General features: G+C 35.4%; 1 protein-coding gene across 1 annotated transcript in view; it reads right to left on the reverse strand.

The window, feature by feature from the left end:
• Positions 1–13,857, reverse strand: part of LOC142341011 (sialin-like) — a 235,460-nt gene that overhangs the window by 31,756 nt on the left and 189,847 nt on the right. Inside the window, exons 2-4 of the mRNA XM_075391826.1 lie at positions 10,302–10,522; positions 10,044–10,185; positions 6,257–6,387 (exon numbers count right to left, since the gene is read on the reverse strand). Coding sequence (XP_075247941.1) covers positions 6,257–6,387; positions 10,044–10,185; positions 10,302–10,487 — 459 coding nt within the window. The 5' untranslated portion in view covers positions 10,488–10,522. The remainder of the gene's footprint in view (positions 1–6,256; positions 6,388–10,043; positions 10,186–10,301; positions 10,523–13,857) is intronic.

Here is a 13,857-nt window from a genome sequence, read left to right on the forward strand (position 1 = left end):
ACCTCAAAATATGATTCCAAAATTTTACGGGTTTGATTTCAAGAATGTCAAAAAAAAATTTTTAACAATTTTATACGGAATATACAGAATGAATGTTTTACTCCAAAAAATATCACTGGATTGATTCCTTTTTTGAATTTTCCTGAAACTACTTTTATCTTAGGAGGAAAAATTGTTCCAACTGACTGACTGGATGGCAAAATTCAGGCTGACTATGTCATTTCTTTGGCAAGTGCAAACTTCAGAGGGCGTAAATATACTGTTTTATATGAGCAAAATAAATTTTCATCGGCAATAGATCATGAATTTAAAGTACAAAAACGTTTCCTGAAAAACCAGGGTCACCCACCACACAACTTACATACTAGGTCATGTGATTTGTATGATTGCTTAGTTGTGATGCAAAAATCATCTGAATTCTTCGAAATCATACAGGATTAAAACAAAGAATTTGAAAGCCCAAAAACCAGTATAATTTAGTTTTCGGTAGAAATCGAAAAAAATTATTGGAAATCATACAAGGACATATGTAGTACATAAAACAATGGCTGATACCAAAAAAACTCGTGTAATGTAGTTAGGGGGAATTAAAAATTAATATATCGTATGTACAGTCCACATTTTATTAGTTCGGTGCGCTAAAACAACTTTGGATTTTATACGTATATAGAAAATGATTTAAAAGTTAGATGCCAACTCCGCGAAAGTTTCTTTAAGAGTCTTTTGGCAGATCACAAAGTAAAGCCGGGGAATCGGATAAGTGTTACGTTATCGATATTATAAACGTAAATTCAAGGAGACAAATGTATGATTTTTCGTCATCATACTAGGATCATATATGCTTTCTTGGTAGCCATAAATGTTTGCTTTGGTTTATCACTAGGATCGTACTAAGAAATCAAGTATGGTCAGTATGAAAATATTATGATCCTAGTATGAAAGCAAAGAAACTTCAACACGGTAAGCTGTACAATTATACTTCTCCCATGTTTTGGCATAAATCTATGATTACTCTGGTTTAGAGTAAATGTGGCTCACTGAATAAGTATCAACAATTTATCAATCAAGGCTCATTTTTCAAACGATCGGTATGCCAATTCGAGCTGTGTTCTGTGATATTTTTGGTTGCGCTGCCCCAAAACTAAGGATAGGTTTTATGGACAAGTATAAAAAAAACTTAAACTGTGAGATTGTTGATATTTCAACATTTGAACACCAGTCGGCATATTGTAAACACAGCCCACAAGCAAATGAACAGCTCACAAGCAAATGAACAAATAGCAAACGGTCGCTTATTTTTTACTGCATAACGTAAAATTTTAATTGCATTCCTAACTATGGAGCTGTATGAGAAAATAAAAATAATTGATCTTATTGATCTTGTAACTTATTAATGATGCAAATTCAACGCGTTCAAAATTTCTGGATTTCATGAACGAAATTAACTACAATAAGGAAGAAATCAACCAACTACGTAGAGTATGTGATCAACTAAGGACTGAAAAGGAGGACCTTGCAAAGAGAGTTACTAAATAGGAACGTTTTTTATGTGTTTGACTTTTCATGGGGTAGTGAACGGTGACGAGTACCCGGTACACAAAATTGTGGAATTAATCAGGTCAGTACAAATTCCAATTGAAACTCATGATACTCCGGCCTTCCATTACCTACCTGGGAAACATAAAAAAAATCAATAATTGTTCAAAAGTTTTAATAACCATCAGCGAGATTCGGTATGGTATATTCGCAATTCGTTTTTGATCCGGTTTCTGGCGCAAATATTTAAAAACTAGCGTCTAGCGAAAATTGATAGTGTTGTATAACTATTACAGAGAAGAAAATATCTCACAACCACGAGCAAAAACCAAGTACCAGTTAACTTCTCAGAAACCGATACAACTTGGAATCCAGTGGACAGTCGAAATCAAGTTGATTTCCTTGTGGAAACCAATGGTAACACTGAAACAGAATGGGGTATGCAAACAGTAGAGACGTTGGCAATGGACCGTTATGTAAATAAGAAAACACCATCGAGAAGTCGTCAGATGGCTTTTCAATGACCTCAAGGAAGTTTTGAATGGCATTGTTATGCAAAACAAATTGACGAGCTTGCCAAATTATTCTGCATGAAAGAAAAAGTATTCAATTTATTGGTTGAAAGAGTCTCCACCATCGAAAAAAGTAAAAACTTGATCGATGAAAGCACTAACTTCTCGAGTAATCTGAGCAGTGAGGAGAATCCTTTATAGTCCGTAAAAATTGATTTTCATACTAAAATTAAACGCCGAACTTTTTGGGATTTAAACATTCAGTCTTTGAGATTTCATCATTCTGACCTAGTTGCCTTCCTTGATACAATAGAGCCAAAACTTCATATTATTGCTTTAACTGAAACATGGTTAGAAGATAGTGACCAACCTGACGACTATGATCAACCAGGTTACAAGACGAGTGTCAAAACCGAGAAAAAACGCTACGCGACGATCGAGCGGAGTAGCTTTTTACATTAGGGATATTCTTCAATATACAATACAGGACAATAACCCAGAAATTGAATGCTTAATATTACAAATGAAATACGATGAAAAATATTTGCATAATTGTTAGGTCATTTATAGACCTCCGTCATTGAAGTTAACTGATTTTGTACCAAAGCCAAGAAGCGTTTTACATTTTTGAAATTTTCAGAAGAGGAAAGTTTGATTCAACAAAGATAGTTTAAAGAGAAAAAAGTACAAAAGAGTGAGAGTCTTTTAAGATCAATTGATTTCCGAGTACAAAATTCATTGCCTACAAGGGTTACCAAAAATTCAAAGACGTGTATTGATCATTTAATCACAGAAACAAACATAAAAACCGAAACGCTATCTAAGACAATAAGCGATCATTATATATTAACGGCTTAATTTACTGTATCAAGCTTAACATTAAAAGCTCTCAATCATTAGTACTCATGCGAAATTTGAAAACAATCAAAACAGACAAAGCGCTGAATTTTCTTTTTGTCTTAGACCAGAAAATCAAAAACCAATTCCTGTATATGAACCTGAAAAAAGCATTCGGCTGTTAGCTAAGGTCTCTTATGTCCTTGAATGTGTTTCTTTTAAGGAAAGTTCTGTGATTTTTTTGGTACTACGAGTTTTCATACAAAATTTTGTGATTTTTGTGCATAATTGCCCATTTTTGCTGTTGTTCTTGTTTCAATTGTATATTGTCACAATACATAAAAACATACCCGCCAGATTGCCGGAAAATAGCCGCCGTTGACTCCAATAAGCATGATAGTGATTACAAGAATAGAAGATATTGAAAAAAAAAGATTTTTGTACAAAAACATTTTTTAAGTCCGATTTATTTTGATGGCATTTCATAGTTGAACATAACGTACATCTGTTTCTTAGAGATAGGCTACAGGGGCTACTATCAATACCAATAAGCATTAGAGATGGTAACTAAGACTTTCAAGGACCGACGTTCAAATAGCGGGCATCTAAAATTGGGCTTTATGGGTTTATCCCGTTTCTTTTTCTGACTTCAATTTTTTATACCGACTCTGTTCATTTTGAATTGCTTTGGTGAGCAACTGATGTTCAAAATCACTTTTAGCAGAATGAGAGAAGAGAGAAACTAGCCTAGAGAAGTCAAAAAGATATCACGCAAAATGTTGAAAAAGCGGCAAAATGAGGTAAAGCGAAACAGTTTTTTATTCGACGAAGTAAAAAAAATAGGAGCCCTATAAAAGTCGGCTGAGAAGATGAGGGCGGCTATTAATAACCGAAAGAGTTCTAACAGTTTTGATTCAGAACATATTATTTTCATGACATATGGATTTAACCGTTGCTACACCGTTCTCTTTCAGAATATGGCACAAATTTTGCCCTGTATTTGTTGTACATTTTTGTTGTCGTACGACAAATATTTGGAAACTTCTCAGTGGCCAAAGATAAAGACATAATTGAACTTAATAGCTGATATCGGTATTTAGCTAATGATTCCATTGACTTTCAAATTAAATTTTGAAAAAAACTTTTTGTACTGGTTTGCGTTTTCTTTCGTATTTTACAATGCTGTATCAGTTTCGTCACGTAGCCTGATTATTTAGAGATCTCTTAATTTTTTGTTGGACCAAACAACATTTTTTCTGCTTGTTGAACATTTTGACTGATGTCTTCAGGGCTTAGAAAATTTTTTTCAGAATTTTTTTGATTTCTAGATACCTTTCAATAATTGTGGTTATTTTACCTTCATTTTGAGATAGCCGTTTTACAAAAAAAGACTTCATGATGTTCAAAGGAGACGCAAATGAAGATTTAATTTTCTCGCGCTTGAAATTTTATAAATTCAATGGCTTCAACACTGAGTTATCGTAAAGTTGTTTGTGAAGTTTTTTTTAGTTCTGCTTGTAATTGATGTTGTTTTATAGTCTTATGACTTAGTCTCACTATTAACAGGCGCAATTAGTTTTCGAAGCAGTTTTAGAATAAACTGTCTACTCTTTTAGTAAAAGTTTGTGTTGACTATGACTTTTGACGTCATTCGTTTTTTAAAAAGACAATGAATTTCTGAGATTTACCAATCTCATTTCTGTTAACTTGTTGCTTAGCATCTCATTAGACAAGTCACATCCATTACCTATTGAAGAAAAGTTTGCTCCTTATAACGTTTTCATTGTCCCCAACTGGTCTTTGTTCATGGTACAACCAGTTTTAATAAAATATTCGTGATTTTCGCATATCGCCCATTTTGGTAGGTTTTGGTTTTCTTTTCAAAAAATCACAAAAATGGGCGGTACTCTGGTTGTTTTGAAAAAAAACTACCCAGATTTTTTAATGTACTTAACGAACAGCTTAGTGTTTAATTGGCTGGGACATCGTTTTCGTGTGATATTTTTCGTGCACATTTTTTGTGCAATTTTTTCTATTTGCCTGTAGTCGTCCTTTTTGTAGTCGTATGACATTTCCTGGATAATGATGCATCGTGAACTATAGATGTATAAACGAATCTCACAATGATTTCAATTGATGCATAATGTTTTCAATTAGTTTGACATTAAAAAGCAAAAAAGCAACAATTTAAAAAAAATAAATTTAAATTTGTAATTTGATTTTTATCGCCTTTTGTTCTGGTATTCATATTATGGTAGGTACAGGTCTCATCAACCCTCTTAGGTAGATTGTTTTATTCATTTAGTAGTTTGTTGAACGATATGTTTATATGTTAATTTTTTTAAATCTCTTCCTCATTTGGTAGACAATTAAGTAAAAAATGTAGATGAGCGCGGTCGAAACTTCATGTGCGAACGCACATTACAGAGCCTCCTTGTTTCTATTTCATAAGCAATCAATGAGGACCTCCAGCATGCATCCACTAACTCCTACAATTGCGAATTTTTGTATTAGTGAACTTTATTTAAAGCTTTTGAGAAATCTGTACGAGGAGCCGTTATCTCAGAGCTGGGATTTTTGACGAAGGCTTCCTGTATATCTCTGAGAAGCAAAAAGCATTTTTGTTTGGACAGATCTGTTTTTCACAAAAACCGTGTTGAAGCCGAGTCAGATGTTTGCTGAAATGATCAGAGTGCAATGTATACATCTTTTTCGGAAAATTGCTGTCAATATCTAGTAAATAAGTAGGTCTAAAATTTCAAACTTTTGTCAACTTTTTTTGGGAAAAGGCCAAAGTGCAGCAATTTTCCATTTGTCTAGTAACTTACGTCGTCTTTTAATATTTCCTAAGTTTATTAAAAACCGAAAAAAATTCTAGAGGTATTACGATAGAATGCAGCAGGTAGACCGTTTGGTCAACACGACTTCGTAATGTCTAATGTTGATAGGAATTCGTGTATTAATTTCTTCGAGACAATGAGGATTGTCAAACTCGGATTGGCAACATTGATGTTTTCAATACTTCGGATAGAAAACATCCTTCGGATATAATCCTTCGGATTGAAAAACTGAATGAAAAAAATTGTGGAGATAGTTACTTGTTCTGGCATCTTTGAACCAATTTTCTGTTTGCGTATGAGTTTGTGGGGTAGGCTTTGATGTTTCTTCAATCAAGATGACGAGATCTCATTTTTTGTAGTATTCTTATTCTGCTTTATTTATTCTTCTGTAAACCGCTGTCAAGACACTACTCCTCACATTATAAAAACCTCCTTTGGTAGATTTCGAAGTATTTTACTTCTGCTACTACGAACCGCAGATGCAATTTCAAGTACTTGAAGATTTATGGTAACTTGATACATGGTACTTACTACAGATGCAACAACTTGTCCTACTGAGCCACCAGACACCAGATATGAAAAGGCTTTTGCTCTTTCTTCCTTTGGAACATTTTCAGAGAATATTTGGAAAATAGCAGGCAGTGCCAGTCCTTCCGCAAGCCCTATAACACAAAAAAATTGCCATGTTTGTTTCAACATTAAGCAGAGGCAGTTTGATTGAGTGAAGAAAAAAATCACAATTGATTCGACGAATCTTTCCTGTTATACACCCCACCCCTAGTTGCAGAATATGTGCCAGCGCTAGCACAAAGCAAATCTAAACATACCCGGCAGATTGCCGGAAAATAGCCGCCGTTGATTCCCATAACTCTATTGTGATTGAAAGAAAAGAAAATAATTTTAGCTTGATTGAAGGGGCCTGAGATTAGGGTAATAGACGATGACATCACGCCACATAACAGCCGCTGAAGTGCGGCATCAACAAAATAGTTAAGGAGAGAGAGTGCGAGATTAAACGTGAGCGAAAAAGAGAAGGAAAGAGACGCCAGTCAACACACACACACACACACACACGCACACACACACACAGAGAGAGAGAGAGAGAGAGAGAGAGAGAGAGAGCTAAGAATTTTTTCCATGATAAGATTAGACTCTACAAATTCAAGTTTTCTAGCCTTGTTAGTAACTAAATCATATAGAAAAAAACGGAAAGTGCAAAATTCAAAAGAAAAGTTTCCACATTTCGCAGTAAAGAAAATGTTCAAAAACAAATTTTGTCTCTGGATTTTTGTCATGTAACCCATCTGCAAGACTTAAAAAGCTTCGTTGGCCATTAATGATTGTTAAACTCAGAAAAGGACAAAAAATATTCAAAAATTTAAAAAACAATTGAAAATTTTAACAAAATCTTGCTAATATTCGTGATATTAATATCTTCAAAACACAATTCCATTGACTCAAGAGACTATCCAGTATCCCTATTTCAAGCCTTAAACAGTTTCACTGGCTCAAAGATCCATACATAACAATTTTTCAAATTAAATTTTATCAAAAAATTGCGAAAACTCGAGTCATTAAAACATGATAACCATTCCATTAACTCTAGAAACTAAGCAGGAGCTTACTATCAAACCTCGGAGGAGGTTTTTTGGCTCTCTAGGCTGGAAAAACCTAAAAAAAATGACAAACAATTTCAACATTGCCAAAAATTTCAAAAAATGCTAACACTCGTTAAACGTTATAATCTTTAAAAAAACTTCATTGCATCTAGAAACTATACAATAACTTATTATCAAACTCCAGAGGAGATTCCTTGGCTCTCGAATCTCGATAAAATTATAAAATGCCAAAAATTGTCAAAAAACTTTGCAAATTTTATGAAAAATTGCAAATTTTATGAAAAAATCGATAAAATTTATGATATTAAAAACTAATCTTTGGCCAATAAAAAATTTTAAGTAATCTATCATCAAGGTCTAGAGGAGGTTTCCTGGTTCCTGTGGCTGGAAAAACTTAGATAATGACAATAAATTTTGAAAAAAAACTTTGCTAAAATTCGTGATGTTAAAATGTGCAAACCCTATTATCAAACCCTTAAGGAGGTTGAAACCTGAGGCTGAAAAATCTTGACTAATGACAGTAAATGTTAAAAACATACCCGGCAGATTGCCGGAAAATACCCGCCCCGTTGATTCCCATAAATCTATTGTGATTGAAAGAAAAGAAAATATCAACGAAAATTGATTTTTGTATAAAAACATTTTGAAGTGCGATTTATTTTGATGTCATTTCGTAATTGGACATACTCCTGTCTCTCAGTGAGAGGCTACAGGGTCTAGTATCAATACCAATAAGCATTATAGACAGTAACTAAAACTTATGAGAACAAAGTTAGAGTACCGGGCATCTAAAAATGGGCTATATGGGTTTATCCCGTTTCTATTTCGGACTTTGATTGTTTTATACTGACTCTCTTCATTTTGAATTGCTTTGCTGAGCAGCTGCTGTTTCAAAGTACTTTTAGCAGAATGAGAGAAGAGAGAAACTAGCCTAGAGAAGTCAAAAAGATGTCACGCAAAATGTCGAAGAAGCGGCAAAATGGGTAAAGCCAAAAAAAAGTTCGACAAAAATACATAGCAGGACAAGTCCTGACGTACAATTCAAAGAATTTTCATTGACTAAACAGAAAACTAAACCTAGAACGACCTATTAATGGCTTGGCAAAACCATTTGGAAAAAAATCCGATCCAAAAAATCGAAAAAACAGTAAAATTCAAAGTGAAATTGCCGCATGAGAACAAAAAACCACTAGCGAGAAAGCGAATTTTTGTTCAAACGCCGTCTTCTCACTCTACTTGAAATTTAGAGCGAAAAAATTTCACGCCACAAAACCACTCGCTTTTTCGCTCCACTTCCTGTTTCGGCGTGACAAAATGACTACTCCAATGTGACTTCAAAAATCATGAAAATGTGTGAACAGATCTTAAAAAAATATAGCCGGAAGAATTCCGGAACCGACTCGAAGTGAAAATCCAATTAAACGCCATCCAACTACTTATCCGACAAAACGTGCCTACACTTACTTATGATTGTCTTGAAACAGAACCATAAAACGAAAAAGTAGAAACAGGAAAATCTGTTAAAAATGATTTAAAATCTGACAAAATTTGTCAAAAATTTAGATCCCAAAAAAACTATTTCTGCCCAATTTGCTTCACTAAAACAACTAGTACCTACTGAAACCACTTACAAGAATTCTCTAAAAATACTTGAAGCCAAATCATGAAAAAATAAGCGCTTACAAACAACTTGAACTAAAAAACTGGAAAAAGTTATAAATTTTTTAAATATTACAAAAGCACTAAAATCCAAAGAAAAAATCCCTTCAGCTAATAGGGCATCCAGATGCCCGCAAAACAATAGGCAGGTCATAATTGTCCTAGAAATTCGACTAAAGACGTGAAAAAACGAAGAACTCCAAAAAATAAGAAAAATAGTCTCAATTTTCGCCATTTTTTGTCATATTTCTCAACAAAAAAATGCTTCATATCCACAAAACAGTAAGTAATTGTTATCTATAAAATGCACAAGTCATAGGTGTCTTTTCAATACCCAATGGAGGCTGTAAAACAAAATAATCGTAAAAAAATCTCAAAAACTAGCCCAAAAATCATCAAAATACATGAAAAACCTCCGAATTAGCAGAAAACTCATATGAATTTGCAGAAACCTTCAAACCACTGCCAAATCTACCCTAAAATTAAAACAAAATCATAACAAAACCTCTTAACCAAAAAAATGAAAAAAAAACTGCTTTAAAATGCCGCACGTGAACAAAAAATTTCGCTCGCTTAGAATTTTTTTTTTCACACCTCAATTTCTCGCTCTCTGGAAAACAGCGATATGAACAAAAACCACTCTTTTTGCTCCGCTTTTCACTTTTGTTCAGCACCAAAATCACTAATTTTTTCACGCGTTTCATTTCCCGCTTCAAAAATCACTCCAATAAAATTGATTTAAAAAAAGGACTTCTCCAATACTCGAGTCGTAAAAAAAGACAGCGCCCCAATACAATTCAAATTCTTTGAATTGTAATAGGAGCGCTATAATAGCCGGCTGAGAAGGTAAGGGCGGCTATTAATCATTATTTGCGATCCCCAAGCGCACTTTTTACGATAAACGTGCGTTTGGGGATCGCAAATAATATCAACTAAGCTGTGGTCCTAATTGATAATGATTGACCACATTCCTTGTCTTTTTCACAGTTTTAAGGACCTTATTATTCTATACCGAACACACTTTAGATTTTGGAACATACCTAAACCAACCCGAGTGATTATCATGATCACATCAAAATGTGCAAAGAATGGAGTCAGAAAAGTTGCCAGTGACCACACAAAGACAGCGAAGAGAAGAACTCGCTTGCCACCTATTCTGATAGACAAAGAGCCGCCAAGAACCTGAAAAAAGTGATCATATTAGCAGCCAGATCTCTTTAATTTATTCTGACGCAATGTTCTTTCTAAAATTTCTGTCCAATTAAAATGACAAATATAGATGAATTAACGTTATCTACCTGAGAGCTAATGTATCCAAATCCAAAGCCACTCAAGACCCACCCTTGAAAACTGAGATCCCAGTCGTACCTCTTCGACATAGGAACAATACATATTGGAAGTAAAACTCGGTCCGCGTGGTTAATGAAATTCGCCACTGCACAGAACGCTATCAAAATTTTAACTTCTTTTGAAGCGGAAGACATTCCACTTGCATTCGAAACACCAAAACCATGAAACCTTAAATATAACATCAGAGATTGCAGTATATCACTCAACCTATGCGTCTTCTCTTAAACCAAGTACCAGAACACACGGTAAGGCATCAGAAAACCAACAATTAGTAGTAGTACTATTATTATTATGGCTTTGTGACAATTTCACGGGGAGGATAAGTCCCGGATTTATAACATAGAATTTGCACGACAGTTCTGGCACAGGCATAAAAAGATCCAACTACAGAAATTATTCTCAGCCCAGTTTTCATTGAAAACCTTCCACATCAATTCTAGAAGTCTTCCTTTCAAATTAATGTTGTCAAAGAAGTTAATTTTCCTTTGGAGGATGTTCACCCGAAATCCAGTTCTATACCAAAAATTGAGCCTCTGAGCTTCGTATCGAATGTCTGGCAATATAACCCTAGATCTTCTTCCGGCCCATTGAATAACATAATAGTTGCGCAAGTCGACATCGTACTTTCCTGACACTAAGCTGCTAAACAGAAGATCTTTTAGGACTTTAAAGTAGAGTGGTGGCAGTATATTGCTTTGAACAATACTTCTTTGTAACAATTTCTGTTTGTCATCCATTTCATGACCTTTTTATTAAACCGCTCTACAATTTGATACTCGTTTCGCTTTAGCTCCCAGCATTCAGATGCAAACATTAATGTCGGGCTTATAATAGCTCTATATAAGTGAACCTTAGTTTTCATAGAAATTTGGCAGCTTGTGTTCCTTCGAATGAGATAAAACGCCTTCATTGCTTTCGCTATTCGATTCCGCACATTTTCTATCCAATTTAGGGTATCGACTATAGTCAGCCCACGATCTTTAACGACCCTCTTCTCTTGGATCAAATTATTTTCTAGAGAGAGTACAACCTCCTCGACACGACTCCCGAAAGTAAATTGTGTAAAAGAGCACTTTTTGTAATTGAAAAGGAGGCAGTTTTGGACACTCCAATTGTGGAGATTGTTTAGGTCAACTTGCAGCTTGTCTAGACTGTCATTTTTGGAACAATGGTTTAGTTTTAAATCATCTGCAAACAAGAGTGCCAGAGACGAAAAGACTACATTTGGCAGGTCGTTAATGTAGATCAGGAAAAGAATAGGTCCCAGTACAAAGCCTTGGGGAACTCCGCAAGAGACCAGACGTTTCTCAGATTGGTAGCCGTCTACATTTACGCTTTGTGTTCTGCCAGTCAGATAATCTTTAATAAGTAAAAAGAGACTTCGTGGTATATTCATCCTTGCTAACTTCTCCATCAAAACTGAATGCTTTATTTTGTCAAAGGCCTTAGAGAAGTCAAACAGCAGTAGGAAACAGAACTCTTCTGATGCACTAAGATTTTCAAAGATATTAGACAGACTCAAGATAAGCTGCAGGATTACAGACCTCCGCGGTACAAAACCAAATTGACAGGATGTAATGTTATTCAACAAATGTTCTGCGAAAAACTTCAAGACTAACTTCTCAAAAACTTTGGATATGATGTTGAGCAGTGTGACAGGTCTATAATTTTTCACTTCACTCTTATTACCATCTTTGAATATTGGTGAGACCAAACCATGCTTCCACGAACCGTACTATAGGCTTCTGAGCAGCGCTCAAGGGGTTTCTCCCATTTACAGTCCGTTTATATTAGTTAAGTTTTAGCTTGTTGAATATGCTGCAGCTCCCACATCTGCAAAGTACTTTCCATTTGTTTAGTTCGTTGAATGAGTTTGAGAAGTACTTGAAGTATATGTTTGTCAGGCTTGCCTTATTTTGGAATTCTCGAAGAGGGACAGTCCAATAAGACAGTTGAACAGTTGCTTCGTTCGCCAGAAAAAGTTATCTTCGGTTCGCTGTAATCTTCATTTGTTGATTTGAAATTCGCCTCTATCCAATTGTCTTGTTGATTCGCATGTGTCGTATTCTAATCTGTTTAGAGTTATGTCGTACTTGTTCTCTAGTAGCGCGAGTAGTATTAGGGTATCAAGCATGTCTATGTATAAGCTTAAAGGTAGGAGTTTTAACTTTAAAATTCGGTCCTTGTAATGGTCGCTGCATCCTAAAATCTATATTGTGGCAAGTTTTTGCACTCGTTCGATTTGCTCTATGATGGCTCTGCTTTGAGACCAGGCTTGAGATGCATATGTAACTATCAGAACCACGTTACATATGCCACGTAACTATCGGAACCGCGGTACACTTCACGTATCCGGTACAGGCATTTAGATTAGTTTCGATTGTGCATTTGAAGGTTGCCAGGCTGCGTTTAACTTGTAAGGGGCCTTTATTGCTTTTGTTGCTCTTCTGGAGCAGTTGTCGTTCCAAGTCAGTTTATTGGATAACATTAGTCCCAGGTCTTTTGCGTATCCACAGAAATTACTGTTTTTGACATCGGGGTTACCATCAGGTTGCCTTTAAAAACTATAGTATAGTTGATTTCTTGAAGTTAGGTTGCATCCTATTTGTTTGCAGCCAAGATTTAATTTTGTTTGTAGCATCATTTAGTGAGCTTTGGTCCGTTAGAATTGGTTTGTTTTTCAGAAAAAGACCCACCCCTGACAAAAGAGATGACACTAAGCAGATTTTGAAAACCATTCAACGGAAAACCTCAATTCACGCAAAACCTCAAAAACATTCACGAAACCATTCACGCAAAACCTCAAAAAATTGAAACCTATGGTTTCACAGATGCAATCATACATATAATAAAAACTTTTTCATTGAAATCAAGTTGTCAATGGGAGTTGGACTCCAGTCAGGAAGTGGACCCAGCCACCATATGATTCGGGCACTCTAACAATGAAATACACGATTAAGATATACTTTCTTTCGATAATAATTCAGAAGGAATACAAAACGGGATAATCTACGTTCTGGCTCAGTAAGTTTTAACAGCAATCTCCGGCACCGATAGTTGTCGTAAAAAGTGAGCTAAAAGCGTCCAATACATGTAAAAGACTGGACTACTAACCGTTCCACTGCAACGGTTAAATCAGAAAATTAAAAAGCTTCTGATAGAAAATCTTGTCAAAAGTTGTTCTTGTCAATTACGGTTCCCAACTCAGACGAAAAAGGCTCGACGTAGGAGCCGTAAGCGCCTTATACCTCCGAAGCTATGGGCTGGAATAAATAGCCTTTCTCGGTGAGTTACCCATGCTTTGCTTCTTTTAGTTTTTCGGCCCCTGCAGCTCCTGTGCCCGGGTTGGGGACCGATCTACAGCGAACTGAGGTCATTGTTTGCTTAATCAAATAGATGAGTTTAGCGTAGCTAGCGAGCTCCCTGCCCTCCTAGAGCAGGACCAAGCAACCTCTCTGATGCCACCATATTACATTTGTGACTCTTTCGCACATACACTGGCTA

Source organism: Convolutriloba macropyga, chromosome 6 (genome assembly GCF_964194025.1).
Source record: "Convolutriloba macropyga chromosome 6, txConMacr16.3, whole genome shotgun sequence".
In the NCBI taxonomy this organism is placed as follows: Eukaryota; Metazoa; Xenacoelomorpha; order Acoela; family Convolutidae; genus Convolutriloba; species Convolutriloba macropyga.